Below are 19,225 nucleotides of genomic sequence, written 5' to 3'. Positions count from 1 at the left end.
TGTCTATAGAAAGTGAAATTGCCCTTTATCAAAACTGGGAGAGAAAAGACACATCCGTTCAGATGCTGTTCATAGACTTTAGTTCAGCATTCAACACAATTATCCCGCAGAAACTGATTGGAAAGCTGAGGCTATTGGGCCTGAACACCTCCCTCTGCAACTGGATCTTAGACTTCCTGACTGGCAGACCTCAGTCAGTCCGGATCAGAAGCAGCATCTCCAACACCATCATACTGAGCATGGGGGCTCCCCAGGGTTGCGTGCTCAGTCCACTGCCGTTCACTCTGCTGACCCACAACTGTGCTGCAACACACAGCTCGAACCACATCATCAAGTTCGCTGATGACACGACCGTGGTGGGTCTCATCAGCAAGAACGACGAGTCAGCTTACAGAGAGGAGGATCAGCGGCTAACGGACTGATGCAGAGCCAGCAACCTGTCTCTTAATGCGAACAAAACAAAAGAGATGGTTGTTGACTTCAGGAGGGCACGGAGCGACCACTCCCCACTGAACATCGACGGCTTGTCGGTAGAGATCGTAAAAAGCACCAAATTTCTTGGTGTTCACCTGACGAAGGATCTCACCTGGTCCCTCAACACCAGCTCCATAGCAAAGAAAAGCCCAGCAGCGTCTCTACTTTTTGCGAAGGCTGAGGGAAGTCCATCTCCCACCCCCCATCCTGATCACATTCTACAGGGGTTGTATTGAGAGCATCCTGAGCAGCTGTATCACTGCCTGGTTCGGAAATTGCACCATCTCGGATCGCAAGACCCTGCAGCGGATAGCGAGGTCAGCTGAGAAGATCATCGGGGTCTCTCTTCCCGCCATCATGGACATTTACACTACACGCTGCATCCCAAAAGCAAACAGCATTATGAAGGAGCCCATGCACCTCTCATACAATCTCTTCTCCCTCCTGCCATCTGGGAAAAGGCTCTGAAGCATTTGGGTTCTCACGACCAGACTATGTAACAGTTTCTTCCCCCCAAGCTATCAGACTCCTCAATACCCGAAGCCTGGACTGACACCTTGCCCTACTGTCCTGTTTATTATTTATTGTAATGCCTGCACTGTTTTTGTGCACTTGCAGTCCAGTGTAGGTCTGTAGTCTAGTGTAGCTTTCTCTGTGTTGTGTTTTTTTATTACACAGTTCAGTCTAGTTTTTTTGTACTGTATCATGTAACACCATGGTCCTGAAAAATGTTGTCTCGTTTTTACTATGCACCGTACCAGCAGTTATGGTCGAAATGACAATAAAAGTTGACTTGACGACTTAGGAGAGAGAGAAAACAGTTAGTTTTAAGCTGCAGAGAGCATGGGGAAGGATGAAATGGACGGTGGAATATCTTGTTAGAATGAGGCCAAGGAAGCTGTAATTTAAATCATGTGGTTAATAGGTTAAACAAGAGCAGTTAGAGTGAACTAAATCAAAGAACCTTAAAAGCTGCGAGATGTAGGCAGTTAACAAAATACAAACAAAGGAATGTAATACCTGTGAAATACAGAGCTGTTGAGGAATGCTAAATACAGGCTATGTCCATATCTACAGCAGAGCTGGCAGGTTCTGATACAAACAGAGACAGCAAGTCACCCAAGGCCACTGAATTCAATATTGCATCTGAAAAGCTGCAATGTCACACAGAGGGCAAGGCACCATACCTGAGGTTTGCATTGAGCATTATTACAAAGCCAAAGGGTACAGACAAATAAGTCGGAGTAGAGATGAATGGAGAACTAAAGTGACAGGCAACAGGAACCACTAAATCAGCACAGGGGAACGAGTGTATGGGTTTTATAAAACAATCATCCAATCTGTATCTAGTGTCTTCAATACAGAGGGGGACCAGAGTCAGCATCAAATGCAGTACACTTAGATAGAAAAAAAGCACAAAATGTATCATTGCTCACCTGGATGGACTGTCTGAATTGCCAAGATGATGGGATGGAAGTAAACAAAATGGTGTTACAAATCCTATGGATGTGGGAAAAGGCGGTGGAAACAGAAAAGAGTTGCAAAGGGAACATCCTTAACAGAATTCCAAAGGAGAGGGGAAAGCAAAAAGCTGTTGAAAGCTTGAAGGTGATAGAAATGTGAAAGATGAATTGCTGAATGTGGAGGCTGGTAGGGTATAAAGTGAGGATTGGGGAGCTCAGTTCTTGGACAGAATGAGAGAGAGCAGAGACACAACGGTAAATTAGATGCACAGGTGGCTAAGTGAAAGGCAGTACAAGACTATGCTGAATGATACCTTTTCAAACTGATAGAAGATTAATGGTTGTATTTTCAAGATCAGTTTTGAGGCTATTGCTTTCTGACTTGGACTTGGGACTATAAATCAGAACTTTTCAAATTTGTGGGTAAAAATATGGTATTTTTCTGAACTCTCGAGGAGGCTGATAGAATCAGAATCAGGGTTATTATCACTGGCATGTATTGTGAAATTTGTTAACTTAGCACCAGCAGTACAATAATATAGAATAAAAATAACAAATAAATTAGTAATCAATTATAGTATACATATATTGAATAGATTAAAAATCTTGCAAAACACAGAATATATTATAAAAAAAGTGAGGTTGTGTTCAACAGTTCAATGTCCATTTAGGAATCAAATGGGAGAGGGGAGGAAGCTGTTCCTGAATCGCTGAATATTTGCCTTCAAGGCTTTTGTACCTCCTATCTGATGGTAACAGTGAGAAAAAGGGCATGTCCTGGTTGCTGGAGGTCCTTAATAATGGACACTACTTTTCCAGAAACCACTCCTTGAAGATGTCCTGGGTACTTCGTAGGCTAGTACCCAAGATGGAGCCAACTAAATTTACAACACTCTGCAGCTTCTTCTGGTCCTGTGCAGTAGCATCCCCATACTAGACAGTGATGCAGCCTGTCAGAATACTCTTCATGGTACATCTATAGACGTTTTTGAGTGTATTTGTTGACATACCAATTGCAAGATTGCAAGAGAATGTAAATAGGTTGGTGATAAGCCCATAAGCATGGTCATTAAGTTTAATACTGTTAAATGAAATGCAGCGTGTTTTGGCAGGAAAAACGAAAAGCAACGTAGAATGAAGTACACTGCTCTAAAAGGGCTACAAGAGCAAAGAAGCCCGAGTTATGTGTGCATAAATCATTCAGTGGCAGGGCAAGTTTAGAAAGCAGATAATTAAGCACTCACAATCAATAGAGGGACATCTAAAAACAGGCAAGTTATGCTAAACCTAATGTTCAATTCAGATTGCCACATTATAGGAATGATGTGAAGGTATTAGAATGAGCTCAGAATAGAATTATGAGAATGATTTCTGGGAGGAGGGGGACTACATTTACAACAATAGATCAAACAGGCTAGAACAGTTTTCTATGGAAAGACAAATCTACAGCACATTACAGGCCCTTCGACCCACAATGTTGTGCTGACCATGTAACCTACTCTAGAAACTGCCTAGAATTTCCCTACCGCATAGCCCTCTAGTTTTCTAAGTTCCATGTACCTATCTCTTTTAAAAGACCTTATTGTTACCATCTCTACTACCTTCACAGGCAGTGCATTCTATGCACCCACTACTCTGTGTGAAAATCTTAACCTCTGACATCCACCCCCCTTGTACCTGCTTCCAAGCAGCTTAAAACTATGCCCACTCGTGTTAGCCATTTTAGCCCTGGGAAAAAGCCTCTGGCTGTCCACATGATGAATGTCTCTCATCGGGTCACTATCATCTTCCATTGCTCCAAGGAGAAAATGCCAAGTTCACTCAACCTATTCTCATAAGGCATGCTCTCCAATCCAGGCAACACCCTTGTAAATCTCCTCTGAAGTCTAAGGCTAAGATTTTTAAAAATGATAGGTCTGCACAGAACAGATAGTAACCGGCTGCTCTCTTTGATGGAGAACATGAATACTAGAAGATACATGTATAAATAAGAAAGAATTGAGGAACAATAAAAACAAATTTCTATGTAACATGGGGTTGGAATTTGGAATTTATTGGCTACAAATGTGTATGGAGATAAGATTCCATTGTGACTTTCAAAAGAGCACAAAATGTTGTAAGACCACGGTGAAAGGGCAGGTGGCTGTAACTGAATAATGCCTTTGGTGGAGAATTGACATGGAAAAGTTTGGGTTGAATGGCCTTCTCCTCTAATGTAATGATTCCATCTACAATGAAAAATTATTTTAAATGTTACTCTGAATGAACTCAATTGCACTGCCTTTTATTTGATTTAAACAGCAATAAATTACTCTCTTATGTGTTTACCATTACTTCAACCATGAGTTCAGTTTGTATATACCACAGCATGGAAAAAGAGAGAACTTGGTAATGAAATACAGATGCACTGAACCTCAGGGCAAGAACAATGTCCTATAATGTGATGCTTTGTGATCAAACAAACTATGTTAAAACAGACTATACTAGCAGTTTAACGGTCAAATTTTTGACCAAAGTTATTCACTGCAAAACATCATTGTAAAGCAGATCTTTCATAATTCTATTGCAATTATGTCCATAGTAATTGAGTTTTGCCTAAAAAGCAGCATACAGTTTATACATTTTTAAATATATGCAATTAACACAAATACCTTCGGCTACAAAACTGAAATATCATAAAATCTTTCATTATACAGTACAGGAGCACATCCATTCAGCTCATCATGATTATACTAAATCTTTGATAGAACAATCTAAATATTCTCATTCCGTTGCTCTTTTCCAACACCCCCATATATTTCCTTTCCAGTACTTATTAAATGTCCCACTAAATGTCAGCCATGAGTATGCTTCTGAAATCCTTTTAAGATCATAAACTCTAGGCTGCAATTGGCCTACATATCCTTGTAAACTTTGACTTTTTTTTCCTCTATCACCCTAAATATCTTGCCACTGGAAACAGTTCCTTCTTATTTAATCAGTCAAGTCTATTCTGCCTCAAGAAGAATAACTTATTACTTCTCAGTCTCATTTATTTATTTGGCTCAGTGGGCAGGCAAGTGAAAACATGCCTTTACACACACTTGCCAAGTTTACTGATAGTTACAAAAAGACTCAGTCCCAATGATGCTTAGTGGAAATAAGAGTTAAAACAAACATTATTAAATATGTATTTTCCCAGCAGCAAAAACATACAATCCCTTATAGAGTGGCAAACCCAAGTTTCTACATGCAGTTATATGCAGCATAATAATTTCCGCCCCTCACCCCCCACCACACAATGATAACCTGTGCTGTATATAGCTTAGAATTCTACAGCTAATGACTCAATTTTAATGAACCTTAAATTGATTAACAGCAATACTGTCATTTTTAAAAATAAGCAACTAAATGGTTTTTCTCAAGTATTATAACTGAGCCATTAATTGACATTAAATTCTTAGAAATGATGCAAAAGAAATTTACCAGAGTGAGAATTCAGTTATGCGGATAAACTTTGCTTCAGTAGCAGTATATTTATATGCCCTGATGAAGGTTCTTGGACCAAAATGTTAACTGTTTATTTCTCTCCATAGATGCTGCCTGATATGCTGAGTCCGCACACCATTTTGAAGATTAAAGACTAGTTTTATTGTTTATATGTACTGTTACGAATGTGCCACAACTCTGAGGGGCCGAAGGGTACAAAGTAGCCCCCTCCTTTTCGAGAATCACAAGATCACTATTAATTCGGGTCTGGGGCCCAGGAAATGAGAGAGTGACGTCCAGAATACACAGGCTTGGAACGTGTCCTGGCCTCAGCAAGGCGGAACCCTTGATAATGGCTATTGTCTCTTGGAGACGGAATTGTGTATTGAGTACTGTACTATTCATTGAAGCCCTCAGGGAATGACCAGAGTGGACTGGTTGAGGGATTGGATCATCCCAACCTGATTGACATCTGAGACCCCGTGAGTAAGGATAAAAGAGGGTCTGGGGAACAACCCCTTTAGACGCACCAGGGGAAACGCTAGAAATCCTGTGACAGCGTTTAATAGCGACAGCCGGTGGGGCTCGTGTGCGTCCTTTTCCTTTGCCTAGGAATTGGCGGGCTTACCACGGAAGAACTGCTTAGCTAAAGGACCGGCTATACCAACGGAACTCTCGAAGGATCGACATCATAAAAAGGAAAAGCTGGCAAGTTTCTAAAATCTCTCTCTTGACTCCAACCAAAGACTGCGGCCTGAATGAACTGAGTGACTTTTATATTTCCATCGGACAATACATTATCCCCTAGACAACGATAGAGCTTATTTCTTATTGATTATTATTATACCCGCACTTTTAGATTTAGTATGGACGACATGTAGTATCTGTATGTTTGCATTGATATTATTTTTGTGTATTTTTACCAATAAATACTGTTAAAAATAGTACCATCAGACTTCAACGGACCTCTCTATCTTTGCTGGTAAGTGACCCAGTTACGGAGTTCGTAACAGTACATAGAAATGTCAAAATATACAGTGAAATGCATCACTTTGCATCCAAAGCTTGTGATGGGGCAGCCCACAAATGTCCCCAAGCTTCCAGGGCCAACAAAGCATGTTTACAACTTACTAACCCTAACCTGTACCTTTTTGGAATGTGGGAGGAAACCAGAACATATGGAGGAAACCCACAGGGTCATGGAAAGAACATACAAACTCCTTACAAACAGTGGCAGGAATCAAATCTTGATCGATAATTGTTGGCGCTGTAAAGTGATTGGACTAATTGCTATTCTACCATGCCATCCAAGATTCTGTGTTGCTCAAGGTTTCCAGGATATGCATAATCTCCCGAGTCTGAATGTAAAATTGTATTGTTTTTGGGAGAGAAAGCTGCTAAGTGGAGGAGAGGGTAATGAAAACGACTGAAGTAAGTAGAGTTAGAGTGGGGTCTGAACAGAGAAAGGGCTGAGTATGTGAGACAGTGCAAAAGCAAGAGCAAAGAAAAGTGGGTATCCATCTCATCCTCATTTGGAAAACTTAATTTTCTTTCCCCCTACCCTTCCAATACATACTTGTGCAAGCCTACTTCAACCCAGCAACATAGTAATACCACTTCAGGGATTAATTTGAATTTTTGCTGAAGGTATGAGACAGGCAAGATTAACAGGTTGTTCAATTATTTTTTAAATGTCAATAAGAAAAAGAAATTGACAAAGATTGAATTTTCAATCTGATAGTCATTTTACATGGCTGGCAAAAATCTTCTTATGTTTACTTTAATAGGCATACAGAGATTACTTGTATATTTGCAAACGGCTTCGTGGTACAACTTACATCTCTCCGTTGGATCTGTCTCGTTTCACTTCTTCCTGATCGTGATTCACTGTGAGTAGTTGCATCAGTCTCCATTCGATCAGTATCCAGCTCCAGAGCTTCAAATTTTTCTATTACAGTGGAGCGCCTGTACAATCAGATTAAAATAAATATTTTAAAATGCCTCCAATACCACTCACTTTAATCTGACCATGACACCATCAATTTCACCCACCGAACATAAAATATGTCTATTTTGAAAATTTTCCTAATTCTAATTTTAAAAACTGACAGATCATTTTTGTTCTCTCTTCAAAGATACTATATGACTTGTTGAAAAATTTCTTAATATTCTGTTTGTAACTAGCACGAAATAGTGATCAAGAAGCAGAGAACATCAACTGGAAGAGCTCACTAAACATCGAAATAAAATTCTATTCAAAATTGTATATTCAATAAAATTGGTATATGCAGCCTTTACAAAACATTTATATCGACAAACAATGCTTATTCAGAACTACAGCAAACATTAATCACTGCCAGAGACCGAGAATGGCCAAGAACACAGGCATTTGTTCCCACTAATCTCCCACCAGGCACATATTCCTGCAAACAGCCTAAGTGTTACACCTGCCTATTCACCTCCTCCCTCACCTCCATTCAGGTCCCCAAACAATACTTCCAGATAAGGCAACACATCACCTGAAAATCTGCTGGGCTTGTCTGCTGTGCTTGGTGTTCCCAATGCAGCCTGTTCTACATTGGTGAGGCCTGTTGTAAATTGCGGGCCCACATCATTGGGAGCCTCTGCCACAAATGGGTCTTCCTGGTGGCCAAACATTTTAATTGATTCCCATTCCTGTTCCAACATGTAAATCCATGGCCTCCACTTATGCCAAGGTGCAATATCAGGGTGGAGGAGTAACACACCTTATATTCTGTCTGGGTACCGTCCAACCTGATGGCATGAATGTTGATTTCTCTTTCCAGTGAAAGAAATTTCTCCCCCCCCCATTTTATCTATTCCCCACTCTGACCTTTCACTTCTCACCTACATATTACTTCCCTCAGGTCCCCTCCTCCTTCACTTTATCTTATTACCCACTCTCCTCTACTATCAGATTCTTTATTCTCCAGTCCTTAACTTTTCCCACCCACCTGGCTTCACCTATCACCTTCCAGTTAGCCTCTTTCTCTCACCTAAAAGGGAGGGCATCTTCCCCTCTTCCTTCTCAGTCCTGAAGATGGGTCTTGGCCTGAAACGTCAACTGTTCACTCTTTTCCATAGATGCTGCCTGACCTGCTGAGTTTCTCCAGCATTTTGTGTACGTTGCATTGGTATATGTAGATAAACATGGCAAGCACAGGAAAGAGGTTTTGGGGAGGTGGGGGGGGGGGTGTCTGAGCAAGAGAGGAGGAGGCAAGTTCTGGGAGTGTTAAAAGCAAGAAGAGGAGAATGGTAGACAGTTAAATTTTAAAGCATACAATGGGTAGGAAAGTGTGTGTGGTGATTGGGTGTTATTGCGTTAACAAAATTACTTTCATTTCTGTAATTGAACAGAAATGGATGACTACTTGAAATTTGTATACTGAGAAATTAAGCATCTTGCTTAATTCCATATTTAATCAATCATGCACTAAATTTCCCTGACAGCTTCTCCTAAATCCTAGGAAAATTGTGACCTCAGGGCAAGCTAATATCAGTTTTATTTGACACGTCCAATAAATAGCATATGTCCTATTTTCATGTTCTTTCCACGACTAAAATTCAGCATTTACATGTAATCACATTAAAGCATGAGGCTATTAAAATAAAATGGAAACCACTCCCCAATTCTCTCAAAGAAACCAAAATTCTGCAAAGTTTTAAGCTGTTACTACTGCTGTTCTCATCTGTTAAAAAAAGTAAAAACCTTAAGAATAAAAAGTATCCGAAATCTATCATCAGCAATTCTACAAATCTGTCAATTTAAACTAAAGCTCCCAAAACCTGAAATGCATTAACTTAGTAAAGGCTGTACTTACTATGGATCACAAATACGAGAAAGTCTGCAGATGCTGCAAATCCAAAGCAGCACAAACTGCCGGAGGAACTCAGCAGGCAAGGCAGCATCATTAAAAAAGAGTAAACAATTGACATTTTGGGCCAAGACATGGGCCTTAGTACCTCCTTGTGCAATTGGACACTTGATTTCTTCACTAGCAGACTCCAGTTAGTACAGATTGGCAACAACGTCTCCTCTACACTAACAATCAGCACAAGTGCTTCACAGGGCTATGTGATTAGTCCTTTGCTCGATTCACTTCATACTTATAATTGTGTGGCCACATACAGCTCCAACACCATATTTGTTTGCTGACAACAGCACTGTTGATGGCAGAATCACAGGTGGTGATGAACTGGCATATAGGAGGAAGATTGAAAATCTGATTGAGTAGTGCCACAAAAACAACCTCTCACTCAACATCAGCAAAACCAAAGAGCTGAATCAACTACAGAGAAAGTAGTAGGAGGTCCATGAGCCAGTCCTCATTAGGGGAATAGTGGAGAGGGTTAGTAGCTTTAAATTCTCTGACATCAACGTATCAGAGGATCTTTCCAGGGACCAGCACATTAGTGTCATCCCAAAGAAGGCACAACAACGCCTCTACTTTATTAGAAGTCAGCATGTCACCAAAAACTTCTGACTAACTTCAACACATGCACAGTAGAGAAGATCCTGACTGGTTGCATTTCAGCTTGGTATAGAAACACCAATGCTCAGGAATGGAAAAGGCTACAGAAAGTGGTTAATACAGCCCAGTCAATCATAGATAAAGCCCTCCACCCATTGTGTACATTTATATTGACTTTTGCCTCAAGAAAGCATCTATCATTAAAAAACCCCACCATCCAGGCCATGCTCTCTTCTCACTACTAGCATTGGGCAGGAGGAGGAGAAAGCTTAGGTCCCCCACCACCAAGTTTAGTACTATTACTCTACAGGCTCATGAACCAGCCTGGATTTATAAATTTGCAATGAACTTCTGAATTTCAGTGCAATTGCCTTTTAAAACAAGTATCAGTGAAATCAGATAACAAAAAAGAAAATAAACAGTGATAACAAAGTTGTCTACAAGAAATTCAGTACATCTGGTAGGTCCCTCATTGCAGAAAAGTAAGTTAAATGGGATCCACAGTGAATTAGAGAACTGGATCCAAAATTGGCTTGTTTACAGAAGACAGAAGGTAATGATAGAGGAGTGCTTTTATGACTGGAGGTCTATGACTTGTGGTGTTCCACAAGGATCAGTGCTGGGACCTCCACTATTTATAATATATATTAATAATCTGGATGAAAGTGTGGGTGGTCTGATTATAGGTCACACAAAAATTGGTGGGTGTGGATAGCGAGGTTGTCAGAAGATGCAGTAAGTTATGAACCACTTGGAAATATGGGCAAAGAAATAAAGACGCAGTTTACTCTGGCCATGTGTTCAGCATTAGGATGTCAAATTCAGTAGGTAAGTGTACAATAAATGACAGGAACCTTCAGTCCTGGTCAACAGCTGCAAAAGATAGTCTTTGAGTCTTCAATGAAATTGCCAACTATAATTTATTGAAACAAGTATAATATATCCAAATTTGCTAATAATATGCTGCTTACCATGAAAGTTGTGGGGACTATGCAAAGGGAATACAGACGGAAGCAGATAAGTTAGGCAATTTCATATGTAGTCTATTAGTTTTGACTTTGATAACAGGTTTGGAAAGTCTTCTGACAGCAAAGGTTGAACTACCCGGTGTGTAATTGCTAAATTAATCATCAACACTTTATTTGAACAAATGTGTAGCATTTGCATTTTTTTTAATATAGCCTCTCAGGCACAACCACCTTAGTTAGCTACATCTGTTTAGAAATGTACAGCTAATACCTCTGGAATTTCTACCTCTTCTTCCCTTGGTGAACTGAGATACATCCCACTTGGCCTGGGTGACTCATCCACTTTAATCATAACTGGTTTTTAAAAATCCTTCCAAATGTTTAGTCCAACATTTTCTTCCTTCATAAAATATCCACTTAGAAACCTAGTCATGCATCCTGCATCCTACAGCTTTTTTGATCAGGATCAACTCTAGCATCCATACGATAATTTTCTTTTGCAGCTTTCTTCTTGCCATTTGCTTACTATTTCCATGACTGTATAGGATTTTTGGATGCCCTTTTATGTTTGCATCTAGTTTTTATTCCCTCATTTTCACTTGCCTCTTGAATACTCTTCCTTCCCGCTTCACTTTAATCTCCCTTTCTGCCTTTGGTTTTACATACTCTTTCGAGATGAAAATGTATCCAAATTGTAACTTAACCAATTTCTTCTTTAGGCTCTTCATTATTTAATTACAGCCTTTCTCTAGTTAACTATTTTTACTTTGCAGTTGTTCATAGCTGTTCTTAATCGAATGATCTAATGGTTACTAATGCTTTTCTACTGATACATTGCCTAGCATTCAGGATGAATTTCCAGCAAGAGTGACGCAAGTTTCTTCACTAAAAGGGCTCATTAAAGCATTATACAAAGAGGTGCTTTGCAAAGCTGATGCTCTGACCCTACTACAAACCCTGGCCTTTCCCACTGCTGCATGTTTCTCTGTCAGGAACACATCATGAGTCCCTATTTGTATGTGTGGGAGGAGAATGGGGTGAATGCAGGGTGTAGTAGTGGTTAATGACTGAAATACAGCAAGTGGGAATTAACATATTTTTAGCCATGATCTGCAATGCCCAAGCTTGTGTTATCTTCACAGTGCCAAGGAGAAAAGGGAGAAGGTAAAGGATTCAGTTGATCCACACAATAGTCAACAAGAATAAAACATTAAATTTTGTAAGGGGGTATGCAAAAATGGGTACAAATTAACCCATAAAATCTCAATAGGAAATTAGCCTAATCACCCAACAACATACAAATCCTTCCAGAAGGAAGGAAATTAGATGTTTCAATACGCCTAGGCTACTGCAAATATACAGAAAACACATCTATTGTCTTCAGTAAAGGATAATATTATTGAAATGAACAAGTTTCTGAGAAGGCTTGACAAAGAACATCATTAGAACATCTAACTTGCTGACACACAAGAGATTATGCACCTGGTAGAACTTCAGAACTACAAACACAAAATGCTGGAGGAACTCAGCCGGACAGGAAATATCTATATAGACAACTCAACACTTTGGGCTGTGAGTCCCTAGTTTGGATAGTCTGAAAGTAGTGATCATTGTCTCAAACTAAGGGTTAGATAGTTACTTAGGGCTGAAATAAAAATATTACCTCCAACTCAAAAGTTTGTTAGAATTCCTTATCCCAGAATGCTATAAATTCTTCTGACTGATACATTCAATACTGAGGTGAAAAAATATTTTGCTAATTAACAAATTAAGGGATATTGGATAAGAAAATTTGGGAAAAAAGAGTTTGATGTAGAAGTAGAGGCACAAGAGATTGCATATGATGGAAATCTGAAGCAGCACATACAGGAGCTGGAGGAACTCAGTGGGTTAAGGCAACATCGCTGGAGAGAAATGGGGGGGGGGGAGAGGTGGAGCAAAAGCTGGTGAGTGATATTTAAGTAAGGGAGTGTAGAGATTGGGAATGATCTAAAAACTTTGGTAGAAGTACCAAAGGGCCGAAAAAGGTGCAATATGCACAGTGGACCATGGAGTAACAGAAAGGATGTGAGGAAGGGAACAACACACAGAATGCCAGTGGAACTCAGCAAGTCAGCTAGCATCCAAAAACAATCAACTTTTTGGGCTGAGACCCTTCATCAGGATTGGCAAGGAAGGAGAAGCAGCCAGAATAAGAAGGTGGGGGGAGGGGGAATATGACAAGCTATAAGGTGATAGGTGAAGCCAGGTGGGTGGGGGAGGAGGAAGCTGGGAGGAGATGTGGAAAAGGCAAAGGGCGAGAGAAGAAGGAATCTGGTAGGATAGAAGAGCTAACCATGGGAGAAAGGGAAGGAGGAAGGGAACCATGGAGAGGCTATAGGCAAGTGAGGAGAAGATGCAAGACACTAAAGTGAGGAAATGAAAAAGGGAAGGGAGAGGAGAAAAATACTGGAAGTTGCAGAAATCCACGTTCATGCCATCAGAAACAGAAATCCTACAGCACAATACAGGCCCTTCAGCCCACAATGCTGTGACAAATATGCACTTACTTCAGAAATTTCCCAGGGTTACCCATAGCCCTCTATTTTTCTAAGCTCCATGTAACTATCTAAGAGTTTCTTAAAAGACCCTATTGTATCTACCTCCATCACTGTAGCCGGCAGTCCATTCCAGGGGCTCACCACTCTCTACATAAAAAACTTACCCCTGACATCTCCTCTGTACCTACTTCAAGCACCTTAAAACACCTCTCGTGTTAGGCATTTCAGCTCTGGGAAAAAGCCTCTGACCATGCACACGATCACATGCCTCTCATCATTTTATACACCCCTATCAGGTCACCTCTCATCCACCGTTGCTCCAAGGGGAAAAGGCCAAGTTCATTCAACTTTTTCTCACATGGCATGCTTCCCAATCCAGGCAACATCTTTATAAATATCCTCTGCACCCTTTCTATAGTTTCCACATATTTCCTGTAATGAAGTAACCAAATTGAGCACAGTACTCCAAGTGGGGTCTGACCAGGATCCTATATAGCTGTAACATTACCTCTTGGTTCTTGAACTCAAACCCATGGCTGATGGAAGGCCAATACACCATAAGTCTTCTAACCACACAGTCAACCTGTGCAGCAGTTTTGAGCATCCAATGGACTCGGACCCCAAGATCCCCCTGATCCTCCACACTGCCGAGAGTCCTACCATTACTACTATATTTTGCCATCATATTTGACCTACCAAAATGAACCGCCTCACATATATCTGGGTTGAACTCCATCTGCCACTTCTCAGCCCAGTTTTGCATCCTATCGATGTCCTGCTGAAACCTCTGACAGCCCTCCACACCATCCACAACACCCCCAACTTTTGCGTCATCAGCGTATTTACTAACTCATCCTTCTACTTTCTCATCCAGGTCATTTATAAAAATCATGAAGCGAAGGAGTCCCAGAACAGATCCCTGAGGCACACCACTGGTCACACACCTCCATGCAGAATATGACCTGTCTACAACCACTCTTTGCCTTCTGTCGGCAAGCCAGTTCTGGATCCACTAAGCAATGTTCCCTTGGATCCCATGCCTGCTTACTTTCTCAATAAGCCTTGCATGGGGTACCTTGTCAAATGCCTTGCTGAAATCCATATACACTACATCTACTGCTCTACTTTTGTCAACAAGTTTAGTCACATCTTCAAAAAATTCAATCAGGCTCGTAAGGCACGACCTGCCTTTGACAAAGCCATGCTGACTATTCCTAATCACGTTATGCCTCTCCAAAAGTTTATAAATCCTGCCCCTCAGGATCTTCTCCATCAACTTACCAACCACTGAAGTAAGACTCACTGGCCTCCCTTTCTTGAATAAGGGAACGACATCTACAAACCCTCCAAATCCTCCCAGAACCTCTCCTGTCCCCAAGACCACAGAGGTGCTGCACTGCTGAGGACCCACGACTCTGCCTTCAGAGCAGGCGATAAGGCAACCCTAACAACAGCGATGGCCAAACTGCCCCGAGCCATCAGCATGCATGCATGCACACGCCCAGCAAATCCACAGCCACCTCCAGGTCAGCAGTGACACACGGCGCATGTGGAAGGGCATCCAGGACATCACCAATTACAGGACAACATCACCTGACTGTATGGGTGATGCCTCCCTCCCAGATGCGCTGACTAACTTCTACACCCATTTTGAGACGGAAAATAACATGGCAGCGAGGAAGTCCACCCCTCCTACAAATGACCAGGTGCTGTGTCTCACTGTGGCTGATGTGAGAAGAACCCTGTGCAGGGTCAACCTATGGAAGGCTGCTGGACCAGGCAACATTCCTGGTAGAGTGCTCAGAGGATGTGCAGACCAGCTAGCAGATGTTCTCACAGACATCTTCAACATCTCCCTGAGCAGCGCCACCATTCCACGTGCTTCAAGGCCGCCACCATTGTCCCCCTGCCGAAGAAGTCTTCAGTATCCTGCCTAAATGACTACTGTCCCGTTTCACTCACATCCGTCATCATGACGTGTTTCGAGAGGCTCGTCATGAGGCATATCAAGACCCTGCTGTCCCCCTCACTGCACCCCCTGCAGTTTGCGTACCGTCCCAACCGTTCAACAGATGATGCCATTGCCATCAACCTCCACCAGGCCCTAACCCACCTGGACGAAAAAGACACATACGTTTTGATGCTGTTTATAGACTTCAGTTCAGCATTCAACACCATCGTCCCCCAGAAACTAATTGGAAAGCTGAGCCTACTGGGCCTGAACACTTCTGCAGATGGATCCTAGACTTCCTGACTGGGAGATCTCAGTCAGTCCAGATCAGGAGCAGCATCTCCAACATCATCACACTGAGCACTGGGGCCCTCCAGGGCTGTGTGCTCAGTCCACTGCTGTTCACACTGCTGACCCACGACTGTGCTGCAATACACAGCTCGAACCACATCATCAAGTTCACCGATGACACGACCGTGGTGGGTCTCATCAGCAAGAACAATGAGTCAGCTTACAGAGAGGAGGTGCAGCGGCTAACGGACTGGTGCAGAGCCAACAACCTGTCTCTGAATGTGAACAAAACAAAAGAGATGGTTATTGACTTCAGGAGGGCACGGAGCGACCACTCCCCACTGAACATCGATGGCTCGTCGGTAGAGATCGTTAAGAGCACCAAATTTCTTGGTGTTCACCTGGCGGTGAATCTCACCTGGTCCCTCAACACCAGCTCCATAGCAAAGAAAGCCCAGCAGCGTCTCTACTTTCTGTGAAGGCTGAGGGAAGTCCATCTCCCACTCCCCATCCTCATCACATTCTACAGGGGTTGTATTGAGAGCATCCTGAGCAGCTGAATCACTGCCTGGTTTGGAAATTGCACCACCTTGGATCGCAAGACCTTGCAGCGGATAGTGAGGTCAGCTGAGAAGATCATCGTGGTCTCTCTTCGCGCCATCACGGACATTTACACTACACGCTGCATCCGCAAAGCAAACAGCATTGTGAAGGACCCCATGCACCCCTCATACAATCTCTTCTCCCTTCTGCCGTCTGGGAAAAGGCTCTGAAGCATTTGGGCTCTCACGACCAGACTATGTAACAGTTTCTTCCCCCAAGCTATCAGATTCCTCAATACCCAGAGCCTGGACTGACACCTTACTGCCCTATTGTCCTGTTTATTATTTATTGTAATGCCTGCACTGTTTTGTGCACCTTATGCAGTCCTGGGTAGGTCTGTAGTCTAGTGTAGGCGTTGTGTGTTTTTTTCTCTCTGTGTTGTTTTTTACGTAGTTCAGTCTAGTTTTTGTACTGTGTCATGTAACACTATGGTCCTGAAAAACGTTGTATCATTTTTACTATGTACTGTACCAGCAGTTACGGGTCGAAATGACAACAAAAGTGACTTGACTTGACTAATGAAGCAAAGATCATTGCCAGAGGCCCAGCAATCTGCTCCCTCACCTCCCAAGGTAGCCTGGGGTATATCTCATCCAGTCCCCGTGACTAATCCAACTTGATGCTTTCCAAAAGCTCCAGCACATCCTCTTTTTTTTAAAATGTCTATATGCTCAAGCTTTTCAGTCTGCTGTAAGTCATCCTTACAATCGCCAAGGGCCTTTTCCGTAGTGAATACTGAAGCAAAGTATTCATTAAGTACCTCTGCTATCTCCTCCGATTCCAGACACACTTCTCCACTGTCACACTTGATTGGCCCTATTCTCTCACACCTTACCCTCTTGCTCTTCACATACTTGAAGAATGCCTGGGGGTTTTCCTTAATCCTGCTCGCCAAGGCCTTCTGATGGCCCCTTCTGTCTCTCCTAACTTCATTCTTAGGCTCCTTCCTGCTAGCCTTATAAGCTTCTGGATCTTTATCATTACCTAGTTTTTTTGAACCTTTTGTAAGCTTTTCTTTTCTTGACTTGACTCGATTTTCTACAGCTTTCTGCACCTTACCATCCCTTCTGTCTCATTGAAACGTTCCTATGCAGAACGCCATGCAAATATCCCCTGAACATTTGCCATATTTCTGCCATACAATTCCCTGAGAATATCCGCTCCAAATTTATGCTTCCTATTTCCTGTCTGATAGCTTAATATTTCCCCTTTTTCCTGACTTGTCTGCTCCTATCCCTCTCCAATGCTATGGTAAAAGAGGTAGAATTGTGCTCACTATCTCCAAAATGCTCTCCCACTGAGAGACCTGACACCTGACCAGGTTCATTTCCTAATACCAGATCAAGTACAGCCTCTCGCCTCTTGTAGGCTTGTCTAGCTTCCTGAACACACCTAACGATGGGGTGTTCACGGATACTCAGTAGACAATCCCTCCATGACTTCCTCCTTTTCTGCAGAAATGACACTACTTCTGATCAGTAGTGCCACTCCCTCACCTCTTTTGCCTCCTTCCACGTCCTTTCTGAAGCATCTAAAGCCTGGCACTTGAAATAGCCATTCTTGCCCCTGAGCCATCCAAGTCTCAGAGAGAGTACAGAGGAGATTTACTAGAATGTTACCTGGGTTTCAGCATCTAAGTTACAGGGAAAGATTGAACAAGTTAGGTCTTTATTCTTTGGAGTGTAGAAGGTTGAAGGGGGACTTGATAGAGGTATTTAAAATTATGAGGGGGATAGATAGAGTTGACGTGGATAGGCTTTTTCCATTGAGAGTAGGGGAGATTCAAACAAGACAACAGGAGTTGAGAGTTAAGGGGCAAAAGTTTAAAGGTAACTTGAGGGGAATTTCTTTACTCAGAGACTGGTAGCTGTGTGGAATGAGCTTCCAGTAGAAGTGGTAGAGGCAGGTTCGGTATTGTCATTTAAAGCAAAATTGGATAGGTATATGGACAGGAAAGGAATGGAGGGTTATGGGCTGAGTGCAGGTCAATGAGATTAGGTGAGAGTAAACGTTCAGCACAGACTAGAAGGGCTGAGATCACCTGTTTCCGTGCTGTAATTGTTATATGGTCTCTGTAATGGCCACAACATCATAGCTCCAAGCACGTACTGATCCAAGCTCTAAGCTCATCTGCATTGTTCATGATACTCCTTTCATTAAAATAGACACATCTCAAACCATCAGGCTGAGCATACCCCTTCTCTATCAATTGCCTATCCTCTCTCTCACACTGCCTACAAGCTTTCTCTATTTATGAGCCAACCACCCTTCCTCCGTCTCTTCAGTTCAGTTTCCACACCTCAGCAATTCTAGTTTAAACTCTCCCTAATAGCCTTAGTAAGCCTCCCTGCCAAAATATTGGTCTCCTCAGACTCAAGTGCAATCCATCCTTATTGTACAGGTCACACCTGCCTCAAAAGAGGCCCCAATGATCCAGAAATCTGAATCCCTGCACCCTGCTCCGATCCCCCAGCCACACATTTATCCTCCACCTCACTCTATTCCTATACTCACTGTCACGTGGCACAGGCAGTAATTCTGAGATTACTACCATTGTGGTCCTGCTTCTCAGCTTCTTTCCCATCTCCCTGTAGTCTGTTTTCAGGACTTCACCCCTTTTCCTACCTATGTTATTGATAACAATATGTACCATAGCCTCTGGCTGTTCACCTTCCCACTTGAGGATATCATGAATGTGATCAGAAACATCCCGGACCCTGGCACCTGAGAGGCAAGCTACCATCCGTGTTTCTTTCTGGCGTCCACAGAATCTGAACCCCAAAACTAAAGAGTTCCCTATCACTGCTGCCATCCTTTTCCTTTCCCTACCCTTCTGAGCCACGGGGCCAGACTCTGTGCCAGTGGCACGGCCACTATTGCTTCCCTCAGATAGGTCAACACCCTTCCCCCAAACAGTACTCAAACAGGAGTACTCATTGTTAAGGGGGATAACTACAGGGGTACTCTCTAGTAT

General features: G+C 42.3%; 1 protein-coding gene across 3 annotated transcripts in view; it reads right to left on the bottom strand.

The window, feature by feature from the left end:
- LOC132380184 (GRIP and coiled-coil domain-containing protein 2-like) overlaps positions 1–19,225 on the bottom strand; it is a 422,104-nt gene that overhangs the window by 160,751 nt on the left and 242,128 nt on the right. For all 3 annotated transcript variants that reach the window (XM_059948866.1, XM_059948868.1, XM_059948867.1), the window contains exon 8: positions 7,244–7,370. In XM_059948866.1, coding sequence (XP_059804849.1) covers positions 7,244–7,370 — 127 coding nt within the window. The remainder of the gene's footprint in view (positions 1–7,243; positions 7,371–19,225) is intronic.

The sequence above is a fragment of the Hypanus sabinus genome, chromosome 23 (genome assembly GCF_030144855.1).
Source record: "Hypanus sabinus isolate sHypSab1 chromosome 23, sHypSab1.hap1, whole genome shotgun sequence".
NCBI classification, from domain to species: Eukaryota; Metazoa; Chordata; class Chondrichthyes; order Myliobatiformes; family Dasyatidae; genus Hypanus; species Hypanus sabinus.
The sequence above is the reverse complement of the archived record's forward strand: the minus strand, read 5'-3'. Positions and strand labels throughout refer to the sequence as shown.